Genomic DNA, 18,416 nt, shown 5'->3' with positions numbered 1-18,416 from the left:
TGTTTTTAGCAAACTGTACAAAACATATTTCTTTATGGATAATTATAGAATTTTTCGTCCCCATAAAGTTTAGGGCGACACTGAAGCTCTAGAAGAATTTTCGTCTACCTTTTCTTTTGTCTGTAAAAAAACCCCATTGAATTTAATATCAAAAGTGTTCGCAGGCTTAACCAAACTGTTAGCCCATATTATAATTTTGTACACTATTGAAATTATATTTGGCATCGTTTACAGTATTCTTAAAAGCACTTGCCAAATGGAGAGATGGCTGACCAAAGAATTGTTCTTTTGCAACTTACATGAATATACACACAACTACTTCCCCATGACATCCTGTTATTTGATTAGTAACATTTCGTTCATATTCATATTGAATTGAAGCCAAAAAGGATGAAAACTCAACAATGCAGAAAATTTGAATTGAATTACACTTTTGTTGTTTTTTTAGAAATCATTTTGTTATTATGGTAAAAAGAGACGTCTTCTTGTCCAAAAAAATACACACACGCTATGAAAGTTGACCATTGACAAAAATTGTAAGTGCATTCAACTTTTTAGAATTCAATGTAAAGAAAATTTAATTTTTTTATTTATTTAAATTTTATTTTTGTATATTTTCTAAAATTTCCAATATTTCATATTTTTAAAGTGACTATAATTTTTGTTTATATTTCACTAAAATCTTAACTAAGGAAGAATCTTAAAAAACAATGACATTTAATTACAGTACAAAGGAGATGAAAAAGGGCATTTTTTTTAAACATTCGAAAAATGTCTATTAATGTGAAATGAAATGATTAAAAAATTATATTTAAATAAAAGTAATAATAAACGTTATACATAACTGACTGTAATAATTTTAAATTAAAAATATATATGTACGTATGTATGTGTGAAGTAATCGTTAAACTAAAAGACTAATAAAAAAACGTAAAATAAAAAAAAACATGCATAACCAATTAAAAACAAAAAAGATAATCAAAAGAAATTTGTTAAAACAATAAAAAAAGATATTAAAAATCAATACTTTTCATAAGGATGGGAGAGGGAGGGGAAGATAGACAGAGATGTGATTTGAGGAAAAGATTATAGAGTTACTTTGTAGTTATTCAAGGATGCAGCCTGGCTCCAGAGGGAATCTTCAATTGAATGTTCACCAAACAAACAAAAGATAACAAAACATTTAATATATTGTACAAATCTTATCACAACAATAAAAAGGGCACCGTTATTTTTATATATTGAATGCGGTGGCTTTTAGTCTTCCAGAGCAAAATTCGATAGCTTTAAATGTTGTAAATTATTGCGAGCCTCAAAGTAGCCGGTGTCAGTGGGATCTTCTGGATTTGGCACAAAAGGTGTTTCTTCATTTTCAATGTTGTCCCAATCTATGCAAGAGAAGAAAGGCATTTGCTGTACTTCTTTGGCAGCTGGACGTTCTGTTGGATCCATGGTAAGTAAGAGATCCACAGCCTCCATGGCTTCAGCAGATAGCGCTTCATCTCCTTCGGGCCATTCAATATCTGGAAGATGAAGGAAATGTTAGTGTCTGATTTTTAGTCCGATCACACAGTAACAAATTATTCCCCCGGGTCCTAAATGTCGAAAGTTATTTTTTTAACAAGGCAAAAGGCATATCTACAATCATTGCAGAGGTGTAAGACAGGAATATTATCTCATACTACCTTAATACAGGGGCAAAAGTTCAACCAAAGGCAATTAAGCTGATTATAGCCCGGTAATCAGGATATTGTAAATTCTAGTACTGTCGAAAATAACTGTACTCCTGTAGTCCGCCTATTAATAACTTTATTCCATTAGCCAGCTTTTAGAAGGTTATAACCGACTGGTCTTAGTGGACTTTAATGCTCATCACTAGATGTGGCATTCGGTATTTGGTAATGAACAGAGGGATAAAGCGCTGGCTGAGCAGATTTATAACTCTACGTTTTGCATGGAGTACATAATTAAAGAGGAAGGAAGCCCTAGCATTAGCATTAGCGGAGAGTGCCATAATTCGCCAAACATAACCATCGTATGAACTGGTCATGACATAACAACCCGTCGTTTCACTTTGGTAAGACCATCTCCATATAATCGACTCCGCTTGACTTCATCGCCTCTGAACGCCGCACTTTCATCAATCATGGAAAATATCTTCTGAACTGTTTAACACCTCCCTTTCTCGAATTCTTCTAACCCCTTCCCGACGGTGTTGAGATTATTATGTATGCAGATGATTGTACGATCTTGGCGACGGGGACTTTCCTTGATGCCATTTGTGAATGGCTGAATTCCTATTTGATCGATCTTGCCACCTTTTTGCGGTCACATGGACTGCGGAGATGAGCACATAGTTTAATGTTCTGGTCGATGGTAGTAAAATTCCTACCAGGTCCTAGGGGTAACATTCGATAGCATGTTCAGCAGGTCGTAAGTGAATATCCCAGCTGTCTGCGACAAGCTGTGATGTAGGAACAAAGTCCTCCAGTCCCTTGGGTTGCAGACAAATAAGCCTAATTGGCCACACATAAGGCGATAGGTCAATCTGTGGTTAGCTATACGGCGCAATTGTGGTCCGCGAACATAAGTGCAATAGCAACTCAATGGCAACCTCTTGTAGCAGTACTTGCTCGGATGTTATCATGAAAGCCAACTCAATCATCGTATGGTAGGACTCCGCCACCTTGTCAGGAGGGATCTTCATGATCTAGAGAGAGGTTCAGCGATATAATAGAGATCCCCTAGATCAAGCCCATAAAGCTCCTATAGATAGGATAGGATTCTTCTATATACCTTTTCTGAAAGGAAGGGTGCTTCTATAGACCCTTTCTGAAATAAGGGGATGCTTCTGTATACGCTTTGTGAAAGAAGCGGTGCTTCTATAGACCCTTTCTGAAGGAAAGGGTGCTTCTATAGACCCTTTCTGAAGGAAAGTGTGCTTCTACAGACGCATTCTGAAAGTAGGGGTGCTTCGTAGAGCCACTCTGAAACGAAAGGTGCTTCTATGAACCCTTTCTGAATGAAAGGGTGCTTCTGTCGACCCTTTCTGAAAGAAGAGGTGCTTCTATAGACCCTTTCTGAAAGACGAGGTGCTTCTGTAGACCCTTTCTGAAAGAAAATATACTTCTGTGGAACCTTTCTAAAAGAAAGGGTGCTTCTATTGATCCTTTCTGGAAGAAAGGGTGCTTCTATTGATCCTTTCTGGAAGAAAGGGTGCTTCTATGGACCCTTTATGAAAAAAGGATGGCTCTATGCCCAGTTTCTGGTAGAAAGGGACCTTTTCTGAAGAAAATGTACTTCTATAGATCGTTTCTAAAAAGGTGCATATGTAATATACTTACTTTTGTTAAGAATGTTGTCAAATACTTTTTGGGGTGTTTCATCATTGAAAGGTGGTATACCAGTTAAAAATTCATAAAAGCAAACACCCAATGCCCACCAATCCACAGCGGGACCATGACCTTGTCTGTAAATAGAAAATAAAATAGAAAACATAATCATCGTATATCAATGGTCAAAATACGCAACATGCCGCCAGTGATAGATTCTTACTTCAAAAGTAGTTCTGGTGCCAAATAATCCGGTGTACCCAAAATTCGCTCACTCGAATTTCTATTTCTACCGCATCTTCTCACCGATTTGGGTGTTCTAAATGGTGTATTGATATTTTTCGGTGTCTTTGGCACATTGTTGGTATTGAGATTTATTGGTGACATTGTTGGATCATCATGGGCCATTTTTAAGTATTGCACACCTGAAGATTTCTCCGTCAATTGTTCGACTTTTTTCGTTTCAATTGACAGTGGTAAAGCGAAACGTGTTGCCTTCAATTTTCCCAAAAGACCTCCATCACGCCTGGGTAATTTTTGTGATGAAACCGGCGTTGAGAAAACCACATTCGCCACATTATCCGGTATTGGCTGGGGCATTTCATCATCCGACAACGAACGTACTTTAAGTACACCTCGAATAGGTGATTTAGCTTTTCGTTTCTTTGGTGTACTCGAACCAATGTCCAAAATGTCGATTTCTTGTGTCAAACCCGTACTAGCCGATCCCATACAACCGTCAATATCCAAACTGGAATTGTTTTCCGAACGATTAATTAAATTGATTTTACGTTTCATACCGCGGAATGAGCTGTTAGAATAGAATAATATTAATTTTTGTGTTTTGTTAGTGTGTAAAACGAAGTGTAAATCAAAATATCCAGATAAAAACCTTTGAAGCTCGGGACGTTTAAAATTTCTTGAGATATTTCGAAATGGCGAATGCATTCGTATTCCGCTTATTTCGTTGGTATTATTTATATTAATGCTGGTTAGAGATGAAAATGATGATTGGTAAAAAATGACAGCAGACAGGATGATGGACAGTGTGATGATGTTGTTGTTAGTTTGAAATGAGAAAGACAATGAAATGCGAAATTATTTGTATTTGAAAAGTAAAATATTAAAATCGATCTGTAATAGAACTCTTATATAAAATGATATCAAATCTTCCTTTAAGTGATGTGGAACGGACACTAAGCTATTTTTTTCCACTAGTGAAAAGTTAGATTCTATTAACCGGTACTTTAGAAAACTAAGCTGATGTGGGATGGGCACTAAGCTTATATTTGAATCATATCCTGTAACTCATTTTTCAAGCTCTTTTGCTTTAGCGCCGTTATTACCACAGGTCAGGGTCGCGAGACGATACGGATACCTGCTGAATCTTCTTAATAAACCAACGTTAAAGTACGCAGGTTTCCCACAATTTCATTTCATTTATCTCATACATAGTAACGCATAAGCTAAACATAGGCAACATAATTTACATTTCATCGATAACAATGTCGAAAGATCTAGTGCAACTGTAGAAATAGGACCATCACAATGGTCTAAGGGTAAACGCGGCATTTGCTGTAATCCGGTACCAGGAGGTGCTTATTGCATAGCAAATCTCTCTGCGAAAATTTGTCAGTATTGGTCCTTGCTTTGGTATACCCTTTATATGAGTTATATCTCGATCAATTTCGGCAGATGTTAACCAAATATTCAAATCGAATAGGCTTTAATTATGAACTAAGCGTTCAGAACACCCCTTATATTAAATATAAACAATATAGAATTTTCTGCAGTATTGCCTGTAATAATATATTTTTGGTTCTGATTGCGCAAAAATCTCCACGTTTTGGTGTGGTCCCAAAAAAGAGAAATTATTTATTAAAGTGAATATCCCCAGAACGTTTTCTTTTTTCACGAGTTTTCAGTGCAGCACCAAGTTACCTTGACAATAGAAATCGTTAATAGCACAAAAAACATGATATTGAACAAAAATATAAGAAAGGATAATAAAATCACTTAATAATATTCCAAAAAATATAAACTCAGCACCTAAAAACCGAGCTAAACTTTTGGTCATAACTGCCCAAACCTCAAATGTCCGCAAAGTGTCTAAACAATTTTTAAATCTACAGATCATTGGCTGCATTTTGGTACTATTGGCGATTCTTGCATATGTTTAGAAAGTAACTAAACTTTAAGGATTATTGTTTTGATTTTGCCCTATATTATAACTAAAATATTTGGTAACCCCTGCAAATTAGAGGAATTTTTATAAGTAGGAAAACGAAGCTTAGGAAATTTACCAAATTATTCAATTTAAGTTAAGGCGTTAATAATAGTCCTTTGTATCAGAAACTCGCTTATAATATAGATATTTTTTTTACTTCTAAAATATTTTTTCTCTAAAATTGGCCATGTTTGTAAGCCCTGTTCTCCGTAAGAACCGCGAAAAATGGCAAAAATAAGTTGAGTTTCTAAAAATTTCGAACGTTTGGAACAAATTTGCATCTTTAAATTTTAAAATGATGACATACATTTTTTGTTGTTGCGTCTCTGAACATAGCTACATAATGCGAAACAAACTAGATGATGAACTATGACACTATGACTATGTACGGGTTGAAACCGAAATCAAGTCTTTTGGCCAGGAACAAAGCTAAGAACATCCTGTTTGCGGCGGTACAGGAAGGTCGTTACAACGTTCTGCGAAAAGACCGCACCAGAAATGGAGAATTAGCATTTCTTTTTAAACAAGTTTGTTAGATACAGACCTGAGTCACTTGAGCTATACTCTCCAATATGTCTCACCTGGTCTTAGAAATCATCTCCATCATCTCCCTATTATTATCTTAATCAGGAGACAGCCAGATTCATAATCTCTGGCGGCTGAACTTCCATTAGCCTCCAAAGAGGTAATTTACCAAATATCAAAGAATTATCAATCACCGATTCAATAAGGGCGACGACTCCAGTAGTCCGATTCTCTAACTCATTGTTTGAGTTACCGACAATTGTCGGTAAAATTAAATTAAATTCATTCCATTTTGCGTTTTAATTTTACCGATTTTTGTCGGTAACTCAAAAAATGAGTTACAGAATCGCAATACAGGTTTTGTATCTTGAGTATAACGTAGAATAAAATTTCTTCCCGACAAGGAGGCACAACAGTTTACGATATGTACAAACGATCGTATCGTGCACGAAGTCTGGAAAATGGGTAGCGATTATGCCGCACTGAGAACTACAACAGGGTGTCTCCTTGTGTCTTCAGTTGATGATCATGAGGAGACAAAGGTTCTTCCAGTACAGCAACACAATGAAATGTTCTGGTTGCAGTACTTGCTCGGGTGTTAGCGTGAGAATCATCCTTATCACCATATGGTTTGTCACCGTGGGATTTAGAGCAATTGGACCATTGTCAGGAAAAATGGAGTTGGCCACGAGAAACGTAACATCGCTGAAAACAAGATCAGCAGTAATACCATCGGTAATATTTTCAAAACGATATTTATACAGCCCTTAAACTGCACATAAACGAAATGTTTAGCATTGTGAGGGACATATCCGAAAATATATCTACTGGGTGGTTAACTTAGAGTTTAAGTTAAGTTATCGTGCTCATCAGTCATTTTAAATGGTGCTGAATGGGTTTTTTTACAACTTTGTTGTCCATTATCTAGGAATCAGTTGATCCGTTCGAGAGTTATCGTGCTCCAGGCAGCCAGACAGACGGGCGGACATTGCTAAATCGACTCCAAACATACTTGAGGCCGCTGTTTATAATACAGTGCCTTTGAAGGCAATCACAATTACCTTCTCAATCTGATATTATCGATTCTTGCCGTTAACGGCGCAAAAATCAACTCCTAGGGTCATTTGAAAGAATTTTAGGTGCATTGCAATGGGAAAAATTAAATATTTTAAAGTCTTTCAAAGCACACAAACATATCACTTTAAATACAATATCTGAATACTCCTTACTTATGTTTCTATCATCAGCGTAAAGCAGAATATTTTAGTCCATGAGTTCACTTAACCAAGACTACGCACATTGCCAAAAAGAATTATTTAGATATATCTCTATATTAGGATTATATATTTTAGATCCAACTTACCTTTTAGAATAATCTGAACAACTATAATCATCTCCAGAATTGCACATATTTTCAGCTTTATCAATGGAAGATGTTGTAGTTTCACTATTCACATTAGACGTCGAATAATCACTTTTCCGACTTGATACGCCAGAATCTTCTTGGGGTTTGGAAGAACGAATACGCTATAGCAAAAAGAAAGTATGTTGGTACTTATTAACATAGAGTAACCGAAATATTTTTACTAAAAACACACACAAAAAATAATTAGTTCAATATGGTGTAGAGTGCAATCGTTTGTTTCAGACTAGAGGACATTGAAGAAGAGATTGTCTGTAAAAAGTCCTTTGAAACGAACGATACACCTTAAAATAAACACAGTAAAACTTGTTTTAATATATCCACGTTTTCTATTTATTTAAATAAGTTTTCTTATTCATAGTTCAATAGCATTGTAAAAATGTCCAAGGAAACCAAGTAAAGAAAGTTAAATGTCATTTAGTAAGGATGGAAAATTAAACTGGTTGTTAAGAATAGAATTCTTTTTTAAGTACACGTGACATTTTATGGGACAGGCACATTTTCAAAATAGAAAAACAAAGAAAAACAACTTTTTAAAACGCACCTCATCTATGGAACGACGGCGCATCATAGAAAATTCAAACGATGTATCGTTAGCATTTTCCACTTTAGCTAAGTTCTTATTACAGATGTTTTCTTTTTCATAGGCCTTAGTATTGTCAAGTTTGCAGCCCTTTTAAGGTTTTGTAAAAAATTAAATTAATAATATGGTTTACTTAAAAAAAAATTATAAAAAGAAATACTTACATTGCAATATGCCTTCGATGCATTGTTATTGTCGGCGAATTCAACACGCTTCTGTGTTACCATCGAACTACAACTGCTATATACTTGATTATCTATTGGTGGTGAGATTTTTGTTATGTCTACAGAGACACAGGTGTGATAAGATGAACTACTATCCATTAACTACAAAATTGGGAAATCGGAAACAAGCGTTAAGTTATTTTATATAATAATTGTTTTTCAGACTCACATTATTATTGTTATTGTTACATGTATGTGCTATAGAAACATTTATCTCTTCGGCTGAAAAGAAAGGTGATACTCCAGATATTTTACTATCGTCTGTTTTTTCGGCATCATTTAATGATGTGTCAGCCTCACTGTCTGAGGATTCCATAATATTATCTAAAAGAAAAGTTAACATGTTAATGTAAGACTGCACATATATGCGACATAAGACAATAAAAACGTATTTCTTATGAAATGAAAACAGATCAATTCTATTCATACTAATATACTCACTGTGTTTGTTTATGGTATTTATAAAATGTGAGGTACCCGTCCCACATTCTAGTTTCTTTTCAGATCCAAAGGATAAATGTGATGTTAATGATAACAATTGTCCAGGAGTTCGGGCATTTAAATTTGGTGAACAGTTAATGAGATCGGAAATTTCCAAATCTAAAAACAAATGATTTTTTTTACGTATATGATGAACCAATTTCATTTTTACCCACCTCTTTCTCCTTTTCTCATTTCAATTTTACTCAAACCAAAATCTGTCAGCTTTACATGTCCCGTAGCAGATATAAGCATATTATCTGGTTTTATATCTCGATGAATTATACCATGTTCATGTAAATATTGCAATGCACATGCCACTTCAGCCACATAGAAACGGGCGGCAGCTTCATCTAAGTAGCCATACATTGTCAGCAATGATTTTAAATCACCTCCCACCATATATTCCATAACTAAATAGACATATGACACCGATTGCAAGGAATAGAATAAATTTACACAAAATGGACTGCGCGACAATGCCAAAGCATTGCGTTCGGTTATTACTTGCGAGACCATATTTTTATTAATCATTTCAGATTTACGCATCACCTTGATGGCATACAATTTACTGTGATCATTATTCTTATACCCCAAGAATACTTTTCCAAAAGCTCCTCGACTAATTGGTTTGATAATGACAAAATCTTTTATGGTCGGAAGCTGAAAGAAAATAAGAGGAAAAAATGTTAGAAACGCAATCAGAAGTTATTGAGTTGTCGACCTGTTCATCCATCCAGAATTAAAGGAGTAGCCAAGTTGAGACTAGCCGACTTTGTTAAATAAGAATAGTATTTATTGAAAATGCTATGAAAATCTAATTGTAAAAAAGTATGAGAGGACTATAGTCGAACGGGGCCGACCATGTGATACCCTATACCACTAACCCTGGGTACTAATTTTCCACGGATTTTTTTATGACTGCTACATATGACATACATACATGATAACTAGTCTGGTTTTAACTCAAAGGCAAAAATCAATGTTGGATTTTTTATGATTACCAAAGTTTGACACAAATGGAATATGTTAACACGTGCCCCAGTAGCAAAGTTTCAATAGTCATTTGTATGGGGCAAACGGTGAATTGTCATGAAATTGCTTAAATTGCCGTCCAATCGATGAGAATTAGTCCAACCAACCAACCAACCATATCATAGGGCCCAAATTTCCTAAAACTGGTCAAATATACTATTGGAACAATATCAAAATCTTTGTAGGGTTCGCTTTCTAGCAATGAATTGGTAAAAATTTCTCATCGATTGGGCAATAAATGTGGCCTTTAGACCAATTTCGTGTAAATTCACCTTTGGTCCCATACAAATTACTATGGAAATTTGGAGGCCCCAGTGGCAATTGCTAACAAAATTTGGCAATCGAAAATCCAACAAAACCAATCATTTTAGGGTGTGCCGCCTAAAAAAATCCAACATCGATTTTTTAATACCACCCTAATGATAAAGTACCAGAGATATAGGCGCATTACTGAAAACGTTAGATGACATTTTCCTTATTTTATTGTTGTTAGACAGATTGCTTCGTAAAAAAAAAACAGAATTTGTATTAAGAAAAAGACTTTTATAATTCTTTTGCGATTTTTACGGAACCGACAAAAAGAAAAACGACCAATATTTCGTGGTATTATATTACTTTACCTCAATTTAAAAACTAGGATTTTCTCTTTCATGACTTAAAAAATGGTCTATCGTAATTGCGACATTTTGCAAGGTAAATGTATTTCCTTACAAACAAGATAAAGGAACCCATTTACATCGTCACCATAAATGCCCGAAGACGTAACCCACAAAACCAAAACTTTACAGGAGAAGCAAAAAACGTTATAAAATTAAAAACTATTTTATGGAATATTAATCTTAAGAAGGCGAGTATATGGGTTATTACCCAGCAAAATGTTCGATGCCAAAGATGCGATTCAATCATGGGTGAAAGTGATCTGGCATGACATCTTTTTAGCATCTTTATCGATGAATTTTATATGAGCGTAAAAACAAAAGATGCTATTCATTTTTGGATCCAAAGCATGTAATTTACACCAATGCTTTGACATGTCATTTTCACCAATGCTTTGGTATGTCATTTCCACCAATGCTTTGGCATGTAATTTTCACCAACCCTTTGCAATGACATTATCATTACGACGAGAGTTTTAACAACGTTGGTTTTGATTTCAGTCTCCGACAACATCAAGCCTATTGTAAATAATTAATCGTATGTATTTAGAAATTGCGTATAAATAAAAACACAAAATTCATGTCTATTGGGTCGATGGAATGGTTACAAAATTCTGATGAAAAGATCGGATCTTTCACGACTTCCTTTGCATGGGTTCAAATGCTGATGAAAAGATCGGATCTTTCACGACTTCCTTTGCATGGGTTCAAATGCTGATGAAAAGATCGGATCTTTCACGACTTCCTTTGCATCTGTTCAAATGCTAATGAAAAGATCGGATCTTTCACGACTTCGTTTGAACCAATGCAAAAGATGTCATGATATCACGTCATCGCATGGAGCCCCTTCCTTCAAATTTTGCTGGGTATCGATCATATACGAAGGGGAATTAGTAGTGAAACCAAAACCGCTGAAGTGCTTAGTTTTGAGAACGTCCATTACAACAAAATCAGCAATATTATCCCATTTTCCGAAATGTCATTTCTTGAATAGCATCATTGTTTTGAACGTAGAAGCTTGAAATTTTGCCAGACCATGTATTTTATTTTTTTATTTTTATGTATCAGATTACGTCAAAAAACGAATTTCGATTTTCATGTCGGTCACGTCTTCGGGCATTTATGGTGACTATATATTTTAGAGAGTACTTCAGTTATCTAACCGCTACATTGATGTAATTTGCATCAAGGCAGAGGTCAAGGATTGGGTTTCAAGTTTCGTATTCGTCATTTGCCGGAATATGTAAAATTACAGAAATATAAATATGTTCCAAAAATTAAATTAGGATAATTTTCCCACAAAAGTTATGGTCAATTTCACACGCAAAGTAGTATTATATCATTATCCAAACTTACCTCATCTTCCTCGACTAATACTCTTACCTCGTGCAAAATTTTGTCAGTTTTGAACTATAATTGCGACCACTAGCGTGGTTATGGTTACAGTATACACAACTAATACTGTGGAGTCGTTCCTATACTAGGCTATAACTCTGTTATCTGACCACATTCATCAGCATAGTTGACACCAATGGAAAGGTTAAAAAGTCGTCTTCCGTATATGACTTACGGGGGCGGAATGTATATTCCAGGAATGAAGATATAAGATGTATATTAAAAATTTTACCAATTTTTACACAAAAGTTTCCGTCCATTTAATTTAACCCCCTAAATATTTATTTTATTTTATTTAGAAACAACTTTACATTAATTCAAAGCCATCTGGCCAAAAAAAATATTATCTGATAATCATGTTAAATTGCAAGCTTATTCATTATTGTAAATCCAAACTTTACCTAAAATTTCGAGCATGTCGGACTATTATTGTGGCCTACAGAGCCGCTACCAAATCGGGTACAAATTTTGTTTTTGGTCCATTTCATCCCCTTAATATTTTGCGATCATCACCAAAAACTATAGGGGTCTGTTCTGGTCTAAACCCGACCTCCATTCAATTTGTGAGGATTGGTCCATAATTGCGGCCTGTATCGTGCGTACAAATTTTAATGGACGGACAGACGGACGGACACACATCTCAAACTCGCTTTATCTCGTCGAGATATGAATTTTGGTATACCACATGGGGGGTCTACGACGAATATTTCGCGGTGTTACATGAATTTTCCGAAAAACAAACTTATAATACCCTTTCCACATAGTGTGTAGGGTATAAAAAGCTGTATACCACAAATATTGTATTCTTTGTCGCTAGAATTTTCAAATAAAACTACTGAAGAAATTGGAAAGTCGCCAACGAAACGTTGAGTAGAAATTAAATAAATTAGTTTTATTTATTCCATCATATAACAGACCAAATCAGCCCGATGAAAAACACTTTGTATTAAGATTCGCGAGCAGATCTTTAAGTGAATTTATCCGAAGTTTTGTGTGGGAGGTACCCGAAGGAGTAGTCATATATAGTCCATATTCAAACCTGATATACATCTAGTAGATATATTAGGATGTATGTATGAAGTATGGACCAAATCGGTCACTCCCTTCAAGAGTTATCGTACACACAATTTTTCTGAACATTTTTGAACTTTTGTGGGGGAGGTACCTGAATAAGTTGTTGTTGTAGCAGCATACAGACCTACGTAGAAGCATAAGTTTGATGCTGGGTTGGCAACCGCTGGCCGAAACACTATAGTTTCGGGTCAATCCGGTCAATGCCGTGCAAGGTCCTGAAGGAGTGGACCGATATAACCCATCTTCGAACTTAAACTAAGTTTGGAAAAATATTAGGAAAACCAAATTTTGGACTGAATCGGTTGATCTGTTGACAGACAGACGGACGGACATGGCTAAATCAACACCAAATTGTCTGAAACGGATTTCGTTCTAACAAACTTGGGGTCTAAAACCATTATTTCGATGTACTATATACCCTCGTCGTTAGGCATAAATGCTGAGGATATAAAAAATCGTCCTAAGAATTATGAATGTGTTTTTTTTCGATATTTTATGGATCAAAGATGCTGTAAAATACAAAAAATTTCGTAGTACCTATTCGCATAAGAAAAAACCTTGACTTTTCTCCACATAAGCTTTTTGCTTATTCCGACTCCTGAATATTATCCTACCATCACCAAACTTAACTTAATGGACCCGCATCAACTCCCAAAAAATTCGTGACGATCCGATCAAAATTGCGATCTGTAGCGCGATTACAAAATAATCGGAAAATGGGATGCATTACCGGATATTGCGATATCTCTGTTGTTTGACCACCTACTACTACACATACTACATAGTTATAAAGGTGACATTTTCTACTTCCCTTGTCAGGTTTTGCTTTTGATACACCTCTTAAAGAAACAGAGATATTGGCTTCATAATAAAACGTTGAACTTTTCTTTAAATAAGTTTTTGCATTCCGACCCCTGTATATTATCCGACCATGATCAAAACCAATAGGCTTCTTACTCTGTGGGACCCCCATTAACGATCCGATCAGAATTGCGACCTGTAGCGCGATTTCGGTAAAAAATTGAAAAATGGGATGTATTACCGACTATTGCTATATCTCCGTTATTTGGCCACCTACGCCAACCTACTTTGCATCATTGTAAAGGTGGGATATTCCTCTTTCATAGTCAGGCTTTGCTTTTGGAAGCTTCCCAACCAAAGCTGTGATATTCGTCATTATAATTAAAATCGCAAAAATGAAAAGTTGGATCGTATTAGCGACTATTGCGATATCTTCGTTCTTGGCCACCTACGACAACCTACTATACATTGTTGTAAAGGCGATATTTTCTACTTCCATTAGCAGGTTTTGCTTTTGATATACCCTTTTATAGATGTGGAGATATTCGCTTTGAAATAAAAAGTTGACTTTTTCCCCAAATAAGTTTTTTGCCCATTTTGACCCCTGGATATTATCCGACCATCACCAAAATCAATGGGCTTATTCCCCTGCGGGACCCTCATCAACAACCGAATTTGGTGACGATCCGATTAAAATTGCGACCTGTAGCGTGATTACAAGGTTTAGATGGACAGACGGACGGGCGGACAAACGGACACACATGGCCGGATCGACTCGTCGATACATTCATTTTGGTATATATGTATAAGTATGGGTCTACGACCATTATTTCGATGCGTTACACACTTTTTGGCCAAAACCAACTTAAAATATCCTCCCCACATAGTGGTGATAATAATAAGGGTGATTGTCTTTGCGTTGTACAAATAAATCTGCACCATTGTAAAGTGTCTGCTACCGAACTCCTTCTCTTCCTTACAAGATCAATAGTAGACAACGCTTTGGTTCATTTATTTGCATACAAAGAGCTGGCAAAACTCATGAAAGTAGGTAGTAGGAGGGCATGCAACAAGGCTAGCAGGACTAAACATGATTCAGATAGGGACCTATATGAGGATAGTATCAATAAGAGTGAAGTTAGGAAGGCTAAGATAAGTGCCTGGATAAACTTCAGTGAGGCAATAGAGGGAGTTAATAATCTCAAAGGATCTTAAAGAACCTATTAGGCGAAATGATGGTAAGGATGCCAATTCTTATCTGCCTAATGTGGACGAATAGGACCTGCTCTCTTGACGAGAGGGTGTTTATTGATCGGTTAATAAGAAATCCAAGGATTTCATGGGCGATCAATACATTACAACCTTATAATATAATTTTCTCGCTGAGAGCAACATAACGGCATTCGTGCGAATCCAGCCAAAACAGATTTGAAACTATTCACAAGCAAAGGAAATATTGCTGACTTTGTGCCGTCAATAACGGATCTCTCTACTGAAGCCAATTACTTCGGCATGATTGAAAGGGAACAGTTAGGAACGCACGAAGAGAGGCTACCTCTGTAAAAATATCAAAACGAACCTAAACTGCACAAATTTTGAAATTCTGGGTGGAATATAGCCAACTACAACTTTCCATAGTTATAGTGCCTAACCGGCACTTTGGCTCGACAACGTGATTTTTTAGAGTTTTTAGCCCATTATGTTGGAAGCATGACTTGACCACGAAAAAGTTTATAGCGCTATAAACAGGACACCAAGTATTAAATTCAGTAAAACTTTGCAAACTTTTTTCGAACAGCCCTTAAGCTACTCATAAGCAAAAATATTGAACTTTGGTGATGGAAGTATCCGAATATGGAGCCGGCTGGGTTATTTAGAACTATTGGGACATTAAGAAAAAAAAATTGTACCATCGTGTAAGGTGCCCCGAGCACAAAAAATTTGATGCGTTAAGTTCGGTCGGGACGAACTTTTTATACCCTCCACCACAAATTTCAGCCATTTCGGTGGATTAATGTGGCCACAAACTTCAAAATACCGAAAATCGGAAGGTACTGCTCTATGCGGGCTATATGATGGCGTGAACCTATACCTACGAATTTCTGGGGGAAAGTTTTATACCCCAAACGAAGACTAAATACCAAATTTCAGCCATATCGGTGTGATAATGAGGCCAAAACCTTCAAATTATCGAAAATCGGGAGATATCGTCCTACGGGGGCTATATCAAAACGTGGACCTATATAAACATTTTATGGTAGAAATGTTTCTTAACCTCTGGAAATGCAAAATACAAAGTTACAACCGATTCTGTTGTCAAATGGGACTAATACATTCAAAATATATTAAAATGACGCGTACTTTATATGGGGCGTTGTATGGGAGTAATACCAAAACGTGGACCTATATAAACCAACTTTGGTAGGAATGTTTTTTGTCCTCTGGAGACACAAAATACCAAATTACAACCAATTCGGTGGTAAAATGGGACAAATATCTTAAAAATTCCTTAAAACAACGACGCGTCACGCGTCATTTTGTATGGTGGCTATACGAAAGCGTGGACCTACATAGCCCGCTTTCAATACCAAAAGTCCTACGTACATATAATAGATTTTCCCAAAATTTCATCCACCTACGTCAATCCGTTCGGACGCTAGAGTGATTGCTATATCGATGTAGAATTGCACGTTGATCAAGAATATATATAGTTTGTGGGGTCTCCAATGATTATTTCGAGTAGTTACAAACGTAGTGACAAACTTAATATACCCCCATCCTATGGTGGAGGGTATAAAAATCTGTGGGATATACTCGATGTACAGGAGCATATATGACTGGAAGAAATATTACAAGCTAAGTTTGGACCCAATTGATTACATCGTTCGAGAGTTATCGTCCGACCTACTTTAGAAAAAATTTGAACTTTTGGGGTGGAGGCACCCGAAGGAGTGAACCGATCTTCAAACTAGCTTTTAGTTTGGACAAAATATTACGTGAACCAAATTTTGACCAAATGTGTTGATTCGTAAGAGAGTTATCGGGCGCTCCAGGAAGACAGACGGACGGACATGGGTAAACTATCTCCAAATTGTCTGAAACGGATTTCGTCCAAACATACCTGGGATGTAAAACCATTATTGATGAGTACAATGGACATATTGTCTCCGAATGAAGTGGCTGCTGTGTCTCCTACAACCAAACCAACCAAATATATTCGATTATTTCTTGATAATTCTGTAATCAATGTAATCAAAAGACTCTATACCCCATTATTATGAGTATTCTTTTATTATATTTTGGATTTACCGAACGGATTTATTGCGTTCCGGGTTCCGGTTAACATAAAGTTAGAAGTGATGATTGGATTTCAAGGAGGAGCTTCTTTACATTAACTTTCAAAGGAAAAATTATACCTATTCTTAATGCCTCCAAATTGGTTTATTTTGCGTTTTCAAATCCATCAGATAGTAAAAGAACAAATATAATAATGCCCCTTTGACTTCTGGCCGTATCGAAACCAGGAAACAAATTACATGAAGTGTTATCAAATCAGCTAGCATCATTCAAAATGAATCGTCAAGTTATGACACCCAATCCACAAGAAGAAAAAAAGGCTAACTACAAATTCCGAAAATTATTCAAAACTTCTTATATTTGGGAGGAAGCACTGATATAAAAGCAGTCATAATACCCAGCACCGTAAACTGTTAATTTGTTACCGATATTAATTCACGTTGTCACCCTGTGCGGAACGGTTGTTTTCTTGTATTTGCCTCTTTTGGAAGACAACAACAAAAAAAAGACACAGGGTTTATTGCGTTTCTCAGAGGTATCAAAAACAACCACTGACTGGAAATTTTAATATGCGTTTATGTATGGCGTATACTGTTGTTGTTTCTAATCATAACATTACAGCAACAACAATACCATATTCTATGCTTCGTCAAAACATAACAGGACAGACCGACCGATCGATAGCAGGGAATTTTGTGCGCCCATACAAACACAACTGTATCAACGTGAAATCAAATAAATCCAAATGCGCCTTGGTAATTACGAAATTTGAACAAAATATGAAATGTCTTTTTTGTAAGACATCTAATGTTTATGTTTTTTACCTTTGTACTGGTCGATGTATTTTCCGGCTTTGTTGTCAATATATTAATTTTATCCAGTAATTTTTCACCATCTATCAGTATTGTTGATTTCTTGGGTGTTTTATAATCGTTTGGATGATGATTATTATGGGCAATATTTTCAATATCATCCTTGTCAGAATCTGCTGAACAATTTTCCAATTTACTTTCAAATTTTTCCAGTCCCATCACATGGGATTCTATGTCCTCCATTTTTTTTAAACCGCGCGCACTTGGATGTGGATGTTTGCTCCAAATAAACTGTGTTGCACTATTTTGTATTTTTTCTTCTATTTTAACAATTAACACACAAACAACACCCCATTACATTTATGTTTTAATACAATATTCGTTAAAATTATGACAGCCACACACAACCCACGTATAAATAAATATAAGATACGTTCTTCTCTACAAAATATAAAATTGTTACTAACAAAAATAAGTGGAAAAATGCAGACGTTGGAAAATTGAATGTTAAAATGAAAACAACAACACAGCACACACAGAGTTGCTATGAAC

At 35.8% G+C, this 18,416-nt stretch overlaps 1 protein-coding gene across 2 annotated transcripts; it reads right to left on the bottom strand.

Moving 5' to 3' along the window:
- Positions 1 to 581: 581 nt before the first annotated feature.
- On the bottom strand, positions 582 to 18,416 carry gwl (serine/threonine-protein kinase greatwall). 2 transcript variants are annotated; one of them, XM_073959154.1, is made up of 11 exons: positions 17,877 to 18,416; positions 8,971 to 9,457; positions 8,756 to 8,914; positions 8,484 to 8,638; positions 8,255 to 8,416; positions 8,052 to 8,180; positions 7,448 to 7,611; positions 4,225 to 4,320; positions 3,556 to 4,143; positions 3,345 to 3,469; positions 582 to 1,523 (listed from the first exon to the last, which is right to left on the bottom strand). In XM_073959154.1, the coding sequence occupies exons 1-11, from the start codon at positions 18,105 to 18,107 to the stop codon at positions 1,258 to 1,260; spliced, it is 2,562 nt and encodes an 853-aa protein (XP_073815255.1). In that variant the 5' UTR covers positions 18,108 to 18,416; the 3' UTR covers positions 582 to 1,257. The 2 variants fall into 2 exon arrangements, with proteins under 2 accessions (XP_073815255.1, XP_073815256.1); XM_073959155.1 differs by lacking the exon at positions 8,052 to 8,180.

The sequence above is a fragment of the Musca autumnalis genome, unplaced genomic scaffold (genome assembly GCF_047663935.1).
Source record: "Musca autumnalis isolate F117 unplaced genomic scaffold, ASM4766393v1 scaffold_1, whole genome shotgun sequence".
Classification (NCBI taxonomy): domain Eukaryota; kingdom Metazoa; phylum Arthropoda; class Insecta; order Diptera; family Muscidae; genus Musca; species Musca autumnalis.
The sequence above is the reverse complement of the archived record's forward strand: the minus strand, read 5'-3'. Positions and strand labels throughout refer to the sequence as shown.

Excerpts from the sequence above, each read along its gene's own strand:
- gwl (XM_073959154.1), bottom strand. The coding sequence starts at position 18,107 with ATGGAGGACATAGAATCCCATGTGATGGGACTGGAAAAATTTGAAAGT. Across the intron at positions 3,470-3,555 it reads GCACCAGAACTACTTTTGAA|ACAAGGTCATGGTCCCGCTG; the intron begins GTAAGAATCTAT and ends TTCTATTTACAG. Across the intron at positions 1,524-3,344 it reads TGACAACATTCTTAACAAAA|ATATTGAATGGCCCGAAGGA; the intron begins GTAAGTATATTA and ends TTCATCTTCCAG.